The sequence below is a fragment of the Scyliorhinus torazame genome, chromosome 14 (genome assembly GCF_047496885.1).
Source record: "Scyliorhinus torazame isolate Kashiwa2021f chromosome 14, sScyTor2.1, whole genome shotgun sequence".
In the NCBI taxonomy this organism is placed as follows: domain Eukaryota; kingdom Metazoa; phylum Chordata; class Chondrichthyes; order Carcharhiniformes; family Scyliorhinidae; genus Scyliorhinus; species Scyliorhinus torazame.
This window is the reverse complement of record NC_092720.1, coordinates 14,402,507-14,416,069: the sequence shown is the minus strand read 5'-3', so window position 1 is coordinate 14,416,069 and position 13,563 is coordinate 14,402,507. Positions and strand designations below refer to the sequence as shown.

At 47.1% G+C, this 13,563-nt stretch overlaps 1 protein-coding gene across 3 annotated transcripts in view; it reads right to left on the bottom strand.

Moving 5' to 3' along the window:
- Positions 1–13,563, bottom strand: part of LOC140389533 (fibroblast growth factor 12) — a 401,431-nt gene that overhangs the window by 137,456 nt on the left and 250,412 nt on the right. For all 3 annotated transcript variants that reach the window (XM_072473728.1, XM_072473726.1, XM_072473727.1), the window contains one exon: positions 6,252–6,355. In XM_072473728.1, the coding sequence (XP_072329829.1) occupies positions 6,252–6,355 (104 nt within the window). The remainder of the gene's footprint in view (positions 1–6,251; positions 6,356–13,563) is intronic.

The following is a 13,563-nucleotide window of genomic DNA, read 5'->3' as shown; positions in this document are numbered from 1 at the left end:
TCCTGCACCTAATGTGTATGTCCCTATGTATCTCCTGTACCCCTGCAGTCACATCAAGGTCGACTATCAAGCCGCCCAGTTGAACATAACGTTGACAATGGGCCATAGCTTCCTTGGAATGGTGATCAGCATCAGATTGATGCTCCTTTTGATGTGGTGAGGAGCTGTCACTCATGGCAAGGGAGTGTTTATAAACATTGTGGTTAGCATCAAAGTAAGGTACTGTTTCATTTCCGGGGACAGGAATTGGTGGATTGTTTATCTATCTTTTCCTTCACGCTTGAATGCATTCAAGCGTGAAGGAAAAGATAGATAAACAATCCACCAATTCCTGTCCCCGGAAATGAAACTGTCAAATCACTGGCCCGTGAAATGTATTGCTGTGTGAAATTGAACTGAAGTTATACATTTAAAAGGCCGTCAAGGGATTTGAAACAGAATCTTCTAACTTTTTCTGAGTAACTATTAGTGTAACTCGGGAAGAACGATTTGAGTTAGCGATTTAAATAACTTTTTCAGATGGTTCCCAGCGCAGCGCAATTATCCAGGGGCAGTTCTGATATCTGGGCCACTGCTGTGAAAATCCTGACCTCTGGGACCCTCTGAGCAGGAGCTCCAGTGTCGGATTTGGAGGAAGTTACGGCCCACTCTGAAATTCTTCTACTCTGCTTAAGTTCACGGAATCTTAAATCACAGGTGGAGGCCATTCGGCCCATCTTGTCTGTCCTGGCTCTTTCAAAGAGCCACCCAATTAATCTCACTCCCATGCTCTTTCCCCTTGGCCAATTCCCTTTTGAAAGTTACTTTTGAATTTGCATCCACCGTCCTTTGTGGCATAGCATTCCAAATCATGAATGGGGAAAATTCTAATCTCTTCAATCGATTGTCTTCAATCGTTTACCGACCTTTTCTTTGCCAGTGGAAACAGGTTTGCCTTGTTTTCCTCATTTTAAACACCTCGAGGAAGTCTCTCCCACCCCTCCCCCCCTTTGGTTCTATGATCCTCTTTCACACCTCCACCCCACAGGGACCAACACCACCCACCCCTTCATGGGGCCTGATCCAGCGATGGCTCATTCAGGAAGTCAGGAAGCTCAAGGGGAGGGTAGGAAAGGATTTTGCAGGTGCTGCTGGCTAGTTGTCGCTCACCCCGAATTGCCCTTGAACTGAATGGTGTGCTCGGCCATTTCAGAGGGCAGTTTAGAGCCAATCACATTACCGTAGGACTGGAGTCACACGTAGGCCAGGCCAGGTAAGGACAACAGATTTCCTTCCCTAAAGGACATTACGAACCAGATGTTGTTTTTTTACAACAATCAATGATAGTTTCATGGTCGCCATTACTGAGACCAGCCTTCAATTCCAGATGTTTTAAATATGTGTCGATTGAATTTAAATGCCACCAGTTGCCTTGGTGGGATTTGAACCCATGTCCTCAGAGCCTGGACCCCTGGGTTGCTAATCCAGTGACATTACCTCTATGCCACCACCTCCCCGTCTTGATCCACAAGAAATTGTGAAACACTTCAAAGCCATGAATTACTCATGAAGTACGCTGTTATTTAAGATAACGCACCAGTTAATCTGCGCACAGCAAGCTCCCACTAACAGCAAGGATCAGATCGCCTGGCTTTTGTTTGCCTGGCCCTGGACGCCAGTGGGATCGATTACATACATCTGAGAGGGGAGGTGGAGCCTTGGCTTAACGTCATTTCTGGAAGATGACCCAAAAGGGTTAACTTTTTTTTCCCTGAGCTCAGATGGAAGCACTGCATCAATGCCAGGAGCTTGAGTACATGCAGTCAGGGCTGCAAGCAAAGAAAGATTAAATGTTGGCATTTCATCCAAGCAGGATAGAGCCAAGAGAATGTCAGGTTGTCGTGGTGAGGCCGATGCAGACCACGGGACCAGGTAATAAAGTAGAAGCACTCTGTGCCCAGTCACTGAATCAGGCACAAGAAGCAATTACTTCCAAACAAAGCACAAATAACTCACCCGACATCAAAGCTTTGAAAACAGCAATTTTCCCTTGTGCAATTTTTGGGGAGAACTTGGTTCCATTAATGCTCGAGATTTATAACACCAAGACTCTTTGGAAATATTTACTCTCCTTCGACATTAATCAGCCAGGGACCAGGAAACTGGAAAGAATGATTGGGCCATCATGGGGCTTCCCTGGTAGCTGAGCCTCTGCTGCCAGTCTAGTACCTTATCCACTCGGTTACTGTAACCTGGTGAACTGATCCCCCCTGGAGTTTGGTGCAATTAGCCACAAGCCCCCAGTGTGAGTGAGCGGTGAGGGGATCAGCACAAATTCACACCCGCACCCACACAAACAATAGGCAAGGACAGAATAAGGTTTGGATTTGAGCAGCAGGCCTTCCCAAAATAATCGACAAGACATTCACATATCAGGAATAGCCACAAAATAGAGGCAACCGATGCCTGTAGAAATAATGGCCAGGATTCTCCGATCTGGGGCTTAAATGGTCCCTCCAGTGGAGAAGTGGCCGGATTTCATCGGAATATCGGTATTGTTCCGCCATTCCCCATTCATAGAATTTACAGTGCAGAAGGAGGCCATTCCGCCCATCGGGTCTGCACCGGCCCTTACAAAGAGCACCCTACTAAAGCCCACGTATCTACCCTAACCCAGTAACCCCCCACTTAACCTTTTTGGACACTAAGGACAACTTAGCATGGCCAATCCGCCTAACCTGCACATCTTTGGACTGCGGGAGGAAACTGGAGCAACCAGAGGAAACCCACGCACACACGGGGGGAACGTGCAGACCCCGCACAGACAGTGACCCAGCCAGGATTCGAACTTGAGACCCTGGAGCTGTGAAGCAACAGTGCTAACCACTATGCTACCGTGCTGCCCTCACAGCGAGTGTTTATAAACATTCTGGTTAGCATCAAAGCAGGATATGTGAGATGCATTCAAGCATGAAGGGAAAGATAGCGAAACAATTCACAAAGCACCTATCTTTGGACAAATAAAACTGCCAATCACTGGCTCGTGAAATGTACCTGCTGTTTGAAATTGAATGGGAGCTTTGCATTTCAAAGGCTGTCAAGGGATTGAAGCCCTTTCATGTGTACTTGGCTTTTCCGAGGAACGCTCTGACACCTGTAACAGCTGCTGCTTTAAACACTTTTGTCAGAGGCAGCAGATGTTAGGGAAGGGTAAATGAAAATGCGGTGAATTTTCACACACTGCATGGACTGTTCTTCAGCTTTCAGACAGGTGACTGATGTGGGTCTATGATTGGGGGGGGGGGGGACTGTTGGGGGGGTCAGTGGGGGAGGGTCATGGGAGGTCGGGTCACCCTCATGCTGTGTGGAGGGGGTGGTCCATTATTCCCGTGGTGGTGGGGATGCCCTTACTTTTCAGAAGCAGGAGATGATTGTGGGGTGCAGTGAGGGAGCCTTGGGGGTATCTCAATTATGCACTGACCCCATTGACCCCCTCAGGGTCCACCGCGTCAGGGCGTCACTTGGGCGAACATGCACCAAATCTCACCTCGGTGGATTTCCACCGTGAGGGTCGGTGGTCAACAGGGTGGGGAGGGGGGGGTGATGAATTGTGCTTCCAGCCCATTAATTATATTGAAATGAATGCAAATCACCGAATTGCATCCTCCTGCTGGCACGGGACAGGTGGCGCGCTGAGGCCTCCGGCGGGGGACCAGAGCATCACATCGGACCAAGCGCTGACGCTCCATTCTCCATCCAATCGGGAATCCTGATCGCGACGTCGGGCATTGGAGAATCCATCCCAACGTCTTTTAGAGAAGTAATAAATAAATAGCTAACTTAACAAACAAACAAAGAACAAAGAACAAAGAAATGTACAGCACAGGAACAGGCCCTTCGGCCCTCCAAGCCCGTGCCGACCATGCTGCCCGACTAAACTACAATCTTCTACACTTCCTGGGTCCGTATCCTTCTATTCCCATCCTATTCATATATTTGTCAAGATGCCCCTTAAATGTCCCTATCGTCCCTGCTTCCACTACCTCCTCCGGTAGCGAGTTCCAGGCACCCACTACCCTCTGTGTAAAAAAACTTGCCTCGTACATCTACTCTAAACCTTGCCCCTCTCACCTTAAACCTATGCCCCCGAGTAATTGACCCCTCTACCCTGGGGAAAAGCCTCTGACTATCCACTCTGTCTATGCCCCTCATAATTTTGTATACCTCTATCAGGTCTCCCCTCAACCTCCTTCGTTCCAGTGAGAACAAACCGAGTTTATTCAATCGCTCCTCATAGCTAATGCCCTCCATACCAGGCAACATTCTGGTAAATCTCTTCTGCACCCTCTCTAAAGCCTCCACATCCTTCTGGTAGTGTGGCGACCAGAATTGAACACTATACTCCAATTGTGGCCTAACTAAGGTTCTATACAGCTGCAACATGACTTGCCAATTCTTATACTCAATGCCCCGGCCAATGAAGGCAAGCATGCCGTATGCCTTTTTGACTACCTTCTCCACCTGTGTTGCCCCTTTCAATGACCTGTGGACCTGTACTCCTAGATCTCTTTGACTTTCAATACTCTTGAGGGTTCTACCATTCACTGTATATTCCCTACCTGCATTAGACCTTCCAAAATGCATTACCTCACATTTGTCCGGATTAAACTCCATCTGCCATCTCTCCGCCCAAGTCTCCAGACAATCTAAATCCTGCTGTATCCTCCGACAGTCCTCATCGCTATCCGCAATTCAAATACTTAACTTTGAGACTGAGCTGTTCAAACACACGTAGGAGGCATTAACACCAACAGTGTGAAACTGCACATGGAGCCAGTAATCTAATGAGTACCCGTGAGGGTTCCCGAATATTCATCCTCGAAAAAGAGACAGGTTGTGCTGTGAGCCAATTGCCATCCAAACCAGCTGCAGTAATCAGACCTCTCCAGCAAACTCCCCCGGGGACATCCCACATTCCAAGCAGCCCCATGCCGTCTCCCTCCCATTGACGAGGCGGGAAGCTGCCTTGAACCATTTTCTTCCACCGTGACTGGGGAATGGTGTGGGAAGAATAGGAGGGACTCTAGTCTCGGAGCACACACCAACTCCTAGAAACGCAAAGGGAGGACGATCCAACTCTGTGGGTGGCCTGAACCTTACCAAAGCCAATCCACTCAACTTCAAACATCATTCCTCAACTGAGGCGGAGAGAAGGGGGGAACAGTATTAAGAAAGAGAGATACTGAACATTTTCTTCAATCAAAGTCTTTATTCCAAATAATACTTGTGGATATGAAACTTTATCAATTCAGAGATTCGTGATTTTTGCGTCCACACAATAAATTTTAAAATAGAGCTCAGCCTGACAAAACCTCTCCATCTCATTAAATTGCTCCCCATAACCCAGGGTAGACAGTGAGTGACCCATGGTCTTGAACAGAGGTGCCTGAGGCCTGACACCCAATTGAGGTTTAATGTTACTTCATGACCGATCGTAAGTATTCCCTTATCTCTCGCTCATCGATAAGGTCTCAGTCCGGTTTGAATAAATATACAAGAACTGTTTATTTCTTTAAGAACTCATTTTGGTGCATTCACACGAAATGAAATCAAAAGATTTTCCCTGCATGCCTTGAAATGTCCTTGTGACAGTGAAGAGTGAAAGCAAAAACCTGAAGATAAAAGTGACTCCTGATTTACAAATTAAAAGTCATTTCAACAAAAGGCCTCAAAAGTAATTTTTATGAATGCTTCAAGGATCTTCAACGGCTAAAACGTTTCTCTCTAGTCAAACGGATCACATTCTTAAGGGAATCCTTATCTAGATTTAGCCCCTTACTTAGTTACATTGGTTCTAATTCTCAGCTGAGACCCCCTTGATTCGTTCAGGAAAGTGTCAGTCACTTAACAGGTGATTGGTTAATTAGACATTAATCAAATACTCAAAATTAATTATCTTTCCCATGACTCTTGTCCCATGTTCAAACTCCCTACGTCACATCTGATCTCAGTTACGAGATTGTTTCAAACTCGTTGAATGTCCCCTCATATCTCTTACTTGCAGTACATTATTTGTACCATTTGAGACAGTCATAGACAGTATTCAAAAGTTTAGCCAATTTTATAACTTATGCCTATTTCTGCAAATTCAATAATTTTCAAGAATCATTTTATTTTCCAATACATTTTAGCTAATATTTTAAAGGACCCCCCCCTCCTATAATTGTTGAATCCAACACCGATGAACGGGAAAATTAAGAGGCTGCACTCACCGAATTGTAGAGGAGACCTTCCCCATTCATGGCCACATAGAGACCAGACTTCACACCTTGAATTGCCACCACCCGCAGTCCCACAGGAATCAGGTTGAAGAGAGCTGGGAAGAGAAAAAGCGGTTTACAACATCAACAACTACAATGTCTCAAATGCACCGTCGATCATATCTTACCTAATGACAAACATTAACTGGTGGATCTCCAAGTACAAAGAGCTTTGAAAGTCCCCAGCTTTGAAAGAAGTGCAGATTTGTATTTCTATACAGCACGTTGTGATCTCGGAATGTCCCAAACATTGGTTTACAGCTGGAGAAGCCAACGTTATACAGATGAAAACATAGCAAACCAAATGCGCACAGCAAACTCCCGCAAGCAGTAATCTATTTTTAGTGATGTTGATTGAGGGATAAATATTGACCGGGACAACAGGGAAAACACCACCCTTGCCCGCTCTTCTTCGAAACACTGCCATGGGTTATTATACAGCCACCTGAGAGGGGTCTCGGTTTAACGTGTCACCTGAAGCCCCGCGGCGGTGCAGCACTCCCTCGGTTCTGGTAGTGCGCCCTGACCTCACAACCTACTGCCGCAGAGGCGGGAGCGCTGCCCTCTGCCCCCTGGTCAGCAATCCCAGCAGACAGCGCTGCATTCTGTTTCTGACTCTCAACAAGTCGCCACAACTTTCTTTTGGCAGATTTGGCTGCAAGTTCAGGCAGGCAATCCAGAAAATTGCCCCTTCGATTAAACAGCATTGGCATTGTGAACGATTTTGTTTGTTCAGTCAAGGGATGTGGGCCAGCATTTATTGCCCATCCCCAGTTGCCGTGGAGAAAGTGCTGGTGGGCTGCCTTCTTAAAACTCTGCATAAATAAAGTAACCAATGGGGCAGTTTTCAAAATTCGTTCTCGGGATGTGGAGTGTTGGCAAGGTCATCATTTATTAACCATTTTCCAGATTCCTTTGAGAAGGCAGTGGTGAGCTTTCCTCTCGCACCGTTGCGCTCAGAGGTGGTGTCAATCTGGATTAGATACTCAAGTGTCTGGAGTGGGATTTGAACCTACAACCTTCTGACATAGAGATGAGATTGCTACCCACTGAGCCACCAAGATAAAGGAGAGGCTATCGAGGAGGAGAGACAGATATCCTAGCAGGGAGACTTGTTCATGCTACTGGGCAGGGTTTAAATTCATTTGGAGATGGGGATGGGATCCAAAGTAACAGTGGGTGAGGAGATGGGAGTCAAACATAGAGGATAAACCAGGCAGGTCCAGTGGTCGGAGCAAGCAGGGGTATGATAAGGCAGATGGGACGATTGGGAGGCTAAACTGCATTTATTTCAATGCAAGGAGCCTGACGGGTAAGACTGGTGCACTCAGAGTGTTGATCAGAACATGGAATTATGACATTATTGCAAACACAGAAACTTGGTTTCAATAAGGACAAAACTGGCAGCTGAACATCCCAATGTTTAGAAGTTTGAGGCATCTTAGAGGGGGGTGTAAAAGAGGAGGAGGAATTGTATTATTGATTAGGAAGAACGCCATGGCAGTACTCAGGGATAATATATTTGTAGATTCCTCAAATTAAGCCAAATGGGTAGAATTTAGGAACAAGAAGGGGGTGATCCCATTTCTGGGAGTGCACTACAGGCTCAATCATCTTCCATCCTATCCCGGTAAACCAATAACCCCTCCTAACCTTTTTGGTCACCAAGGGCAATTTAGCGTGGTCAATTCACCTAACCTGCACATCTTTGGACTGTGGGAGGAAACCGGAGCACCCGGAGGAAACACACACAGACACGGGGAGAACGTGCAGACTCCGCACAGACAGTGACCCAGCGGGTAATCGAACCTGGGACCCTGGTGCTGTGAAGCCACAGTGCTAGCCACTTGTGCTACCGTGCTGCCCAGGAAAAACAAGATCCCAAAGATACAACTAATAGGTCGGTAGAAGGCAAACGAGATGACCCTTGGTCTCTTTTCAACCAGTGATTCCTCATGTTGAATCCAACTGAAAAAGTGACTTGACGGAAATATGAGTGCCAGACACAGAACCCAAAAGTATGATTGAGTAGGTAGAAGCAGGAATGCCAACTGAGTAAGGTCCAGAGGGGAAGCTGGAAGTATGTTACAGGAAGTGGAAGGTGAGGAGGGTAGGGTTGAAAAGGAGATGCAGATGGTCAGGAAAATGCGAAAGAGCTTGGAGATGGAAAGGTGAAAGGGTCACTGCAGACGGCGGTGGAAAACGTACATCCGACTGAGGCTGAGTGAGGACAAGAGGATGCTCTGTGCATAGGTCCAAGGGAGACCTCTGGGACGATACCACTGCAGGCTCGGAAGATTGATAAACAACTAATCTGTAAAGGGAATGTGCTGGACGGAAATGAAATGAAAATTAAATGAAATGAAAATTGCTTGTCACAAGCAGGCTTCAAATGAAGTTACTGTGAAAAGCCCCTAGTCGCCACATTCCGGCGCCTGTTCGGGGAGGCTGTTACGGGAATTGAACCGTGCTGCTGGCCTGCCTTGGTCTGCTTTCAAAGCCAGCAATTTAGCCCAGTGCTAAACAGCCCCTAAATTGAGAGGAACTGGGGGCGAAGGCAAGGTAGTGCATGGTAGCACTGTGGTTAGCACTGTTGCTTCACAGTGCCAGGGACCCGGGTTCAATTCCCGGCTTGGGTCACTGCCTGTGCGGAGTCTGCACGTTCTCCCCGTGTCTGCGTGGGTTTCCAGCGGGTGTTCCGGTTTCCTCCCACAAGTCTCGAAAGACATGCTGTTAGGTGAATTGGCCATTCTGAATTCTCCCTCAGTGTACCTGAACTGGTGCCGGAATGTGGCGACGAGGGGATTTTCACAGTAACTTCATTGCAGTGTTAATATAAGCCTACTTGTGACACTAAAGATTATTATTATGCAATACAGTGTGTAGCTGCAGCGTCTGTTGGGGGGGGGGGGGGGGGGAGTTAGCTTCGTGAGGGGGAAGAAGTAACAATCTGGTGAGGGCCAATCGGAAAACAGCTTCTTCTTGTTGTAACTCAATCTATGCGCTAACTAACCAGGCCAACACTGAAGGATGAAATCGAGAAAATTCAGGTCCGCATTGGGAAAGTACAATTAGTAATCAATAAAAAGAAAATCTTACTTTTGAATGACTGAGGTTTCAAATGAACTGCCAGCAGCTGTGGTGGAACTAACTTTTGGAAATTTCCCCAGGTAATTAAATTTCACTCAAATCCAATTAAAATTGTAGTCAGGCCAGCCAAGAAGGAAGAGCTCGATCCAACTACATTCAGGGGAAGGCTGTTAATCAGCCGAAAGTCAGCCCATTGCACCCAAAACTTTACTCTAATCGCCATTTCCTCTCAAACCTAAACTGATCTCCTTGCTCAGGTTCTAAGCAGCAGTAAATCTGCGCTGCCACAACAGAATCTTATCTGTGCTGGCCAGACGTGCAAACACGAATGCCACCAACGAATCTCCAGCTCTTTAACTGCGTGCATCATTAATACCAGTGACTTTGATGCCTGTAGGTGGATAATCCAATTCTAAACCATCCACGTTTAAACAAAACAGATTATGGCCACCTTAGGCTCTTGGGAATACTGAGCAGCAGGATTTCCAGCAGAGAAAAATGTAAATGACCTCATTAGAGCATTCCGGAATGCTTCAGAATCACACACTCGATGAGCTAGGGATGGCGTTGCTGGTACCAATCCAGATCTTTATAGAGTGTACTGACACAATAGTCATCTTTAGCAGCAACTTTGGTTCATTAACTGTTCAGTTAGGACCAGGCCATTCAGCCCCTCAAATCGGTTCCGCCATTAATTAGATCAGGGTTCATCTACACCTCAATTCCATGTTCCTGGAAAACTCAAACTCCAGCATCCACAGGGTGGGGAAAATGTTCCGGATTTCCACTATTGCCGCTGTGTGACGAATTGTTGAGACACTAAACTCACGAAGGTCAGAATTAGGAGCAGGGGTAGGACACTCACCACTCTGCCAGTCAGTGAGATCATGGCCGATCCGATTGTAGTCTCAACCCCACATTCCTGCCCACGCCCGGTAACCTTTCAACCCCGTCTTCAATCAAGAATCACGGCCTTAAAAATACTCAAAGACTCTGCCCTTTGAGGAAGAGGTCCAGAGACTCGCTAACCCTCAAGAGAAAAAAATGTATCCTCGTCCCTGTCTTAAATGATCGAGGGGCAGCACGGTAGCATAGTGGTTAGCACAATTGCTTCAAAGCTCCAGGGTCCCAGGTTCAATTCCCGGCTTGGGCCACTGTCTATGTGGAGTCTGCACGTTCTCTACGTGTGTGCGTGGGTTTCCTCCGGGTGCTCCGGTTTCCTCCCACAGTCCAAAGATGTGCAGGTTAGGTGGATTGGCCATGCTAAATTGCCCATAGTGTCCAAAATTGCCCTTTGCGTTGGTTGGGGTTACTGGGTGATGGGGGTAGGGTGGAGGTGTGGACTTTGGGTAGGGTGCTCTTTCAAAGAGCCGGTGCAGACTCGATGGGCTGAATGGCCTCCTTCTGCACTGTAAATTCTATGATTCTATGATTCTTTGACCCCTGGGGGTCACGTGATGCAAACGTGGGAATAGCAGCATTTCCCTGGGCTCTGTCGCTACTCATCCTTTAATCCCCTCATTTACCTTGCGTACACAGCCCCTCCTTACCTAATCCGGGAATGAGAACACATTATGCTCCCGGAAGATTTAAGGCATTCGTGACAAAATGCTGAGGAATCCCAAGAAAATCACTGACAAAAAATTTATGACAGGAAGGATGTGGATGCTTTGGAGAGGGTACAGAGGAGATTTACCAGGATGCTGCCTGGACTGGAGGGCATGTCTTATGAAGAAAGTTTGAGGGAGCTCGAGCTTTTCTCACTGGAGCGAGGAAGGCAGAGAGGTGACGTGATAGAGGGAGACAAGGTGATGAGAGGCATGGATAAGAGTGGATAGCCAAGACCTTTCCCCAGGGTGGAAATGGCTGTCACGAGGGAACATCATTTTAAGGTGATTGGAGGAAGGAAGGGGGGGTGTCAGAGGTTCTTTACACAGAGAGTGGTGGGTGTGTGGAATGCACTGCCAGCAGAGGTGGTGGAGTCAGAGTCATTAGGGACATTTAAGTGACTCTTAGACAGGCACATGGACAGCAGTAAATTGAAGGGGTGTTGGTTAGGTTGATCTAAGATTAGGATAAATGGTCAGCACAACATCGTGGGCCGAAGGGCCTGTACTGCGCTGTAATGTTCTATGTACTCATATTATTTACGTCGTTGATGATAAACTGGGTTTATTGGGGCAGAGGATCAGTGCTCATGAGATTGAACTGCAGAATACGAGCAAGAGGCTCGATGAAACGGGGGAAAGAATCCTCACTGTCGAAAATGTATGTTCCTCAGTTGAGGCCCGCTTGGAAAATCAGCTACGTGGTATGTCAGAATTCCAGGATGGCCTGGAGAACTGAGGCTGGAGCCAAAATGTCCGGGTCTTCAGTTTGCCAGGAGTGGAGGGTAAGCTCTCTGTTAAATTTGTTGAGAACTGGCTGTCATGTTTTCTTAAACTGGACATGAAAGCTAGGCATATCGTATCCTGTCTTTGAGGCCTACCGACAATCAGCATCCTGTCCCATAATTATTCATTTTCATAAGACCATAAGACATAGGAGCAGAATTGGGCCACTCGGCCCATCGAGTCTGCTCCGCCATTCAATCACGGCTGATATTTTTCTCTTCCCCATTCTCCTGCCTTCTCCCCATAACCCCTGATCCCCTTTTAATCAAAAACCTATCTATCTCTGTCTTAAAGAACTCAGTGATTTGGCCTCCACAGCCTTCTGTGGCAAAGAGTTTCACAGATTCACCATCTCTGGCTGAAGAAATTCCTCCTCATCTCTGTTTTAAAGGATCGTCCCTTTCGTCTGAGATGGTGTCCTCTGCTTCTAGTTTTTCCTACAGGTGGAAACGTCCTCTCCACATCCACTCTATCCAGGCCTCGCAGTATCCTGTAAGTTTTAATAACATCCCCCCCTCATCCTTCTAAACTCCGAGTACAGACCCAGAGTCCTCAAACATTCCTCATTCGACAAGCTCTTCATTCCAGGGATCATTCTTGTGAACCTCCTCTGGACCCTTTCCAAGGCCAGCACATCCTTCCTTAGATACGGGGCCCAAAACTGCTCACAATGCTCCAAATGGGGTCTGACCAGAGCCTTATACAGCCTCTGAAGTACATCCCTGGACTTGTATTCTAGCCCTCTCGACATGAATACTAACATTGCATTTGCCTTCCTTACTGCTGACTGAACCTGCTTAATTATTCATTTTCATAACTTTGGAGACAGTCAAAGAACATTGGAAGCGGCGATGTGTAAGGAGGCCTTGCTCTATGAGGGGGCGAAGGTCTCTTTCTTCCAAGACTTCTTGGCAGTGACACAGCAGAAGTGCAGGGGTTTCGATGAAGTTAGAAAGCAATTCAAGGCTGAAGGAGTGAATTATCCTGCTACACTGAGGATGGTATCCGACAATTCTGCAAAAGACATTCGACAATCCGACTAATACCTTGGCTTTTGTGAACTCTGTGGGAGGCAATAATCTGGAGCAGCAACCTGCTGGTCACTGTAAACCCCGCACTCCAACCCTTGTCACTATTAATTCCTGCCTGATCTAATGTTGTTATCTATCATGTTATCATGGGCAGCACGGTAGCAGAGTGGTTAGTACTCAGCGCCAGGGTCCCAGGTTCGATTCCCAGCTTGGGTCACTGTCTGTGCGGAGTCTGCACGTTCTCCCCGTGTCTGCGTGGGTTTCCTCCGGGTGCTCCGGTTTCCTCCCACAAGTCCCGATAGACGCGCTTGTTAGGTGAATTGGACATTCTGAATTCTCCCTCTGTGTACCCGAACAGGGGCCGGAATGTGGCGACCAGGGGCTTTTCACAGTAACTTCATTGCAGTGTTAATGTGAGCCTACTTGTGACAATAAATATTACTATTATGTGGTGGTAATTGCGCACTACAATGAACGTTCTATCCTTAAGAATATCAGGGACTTCCATTTCCTTTAAATGGAATGCGTTGGCAGAATTGCCGAGCAGAAACTTTTTTTTAAAATTTAAAGTCCCCAATTCATTTTTTCCAATTAAGGGGCAATTTAGCGTGGCCAATCCACCTACCCTGCACATCTTTGGGTTGCAAGGGCGAAACCCACGCAGACACGAGGAGAATGTGCAAACTCCACGTTGTCAGTGACCCAGAGCCGGGATCGAACCTGGGACCTTGGCGCCGTGAGGTCTGTCAA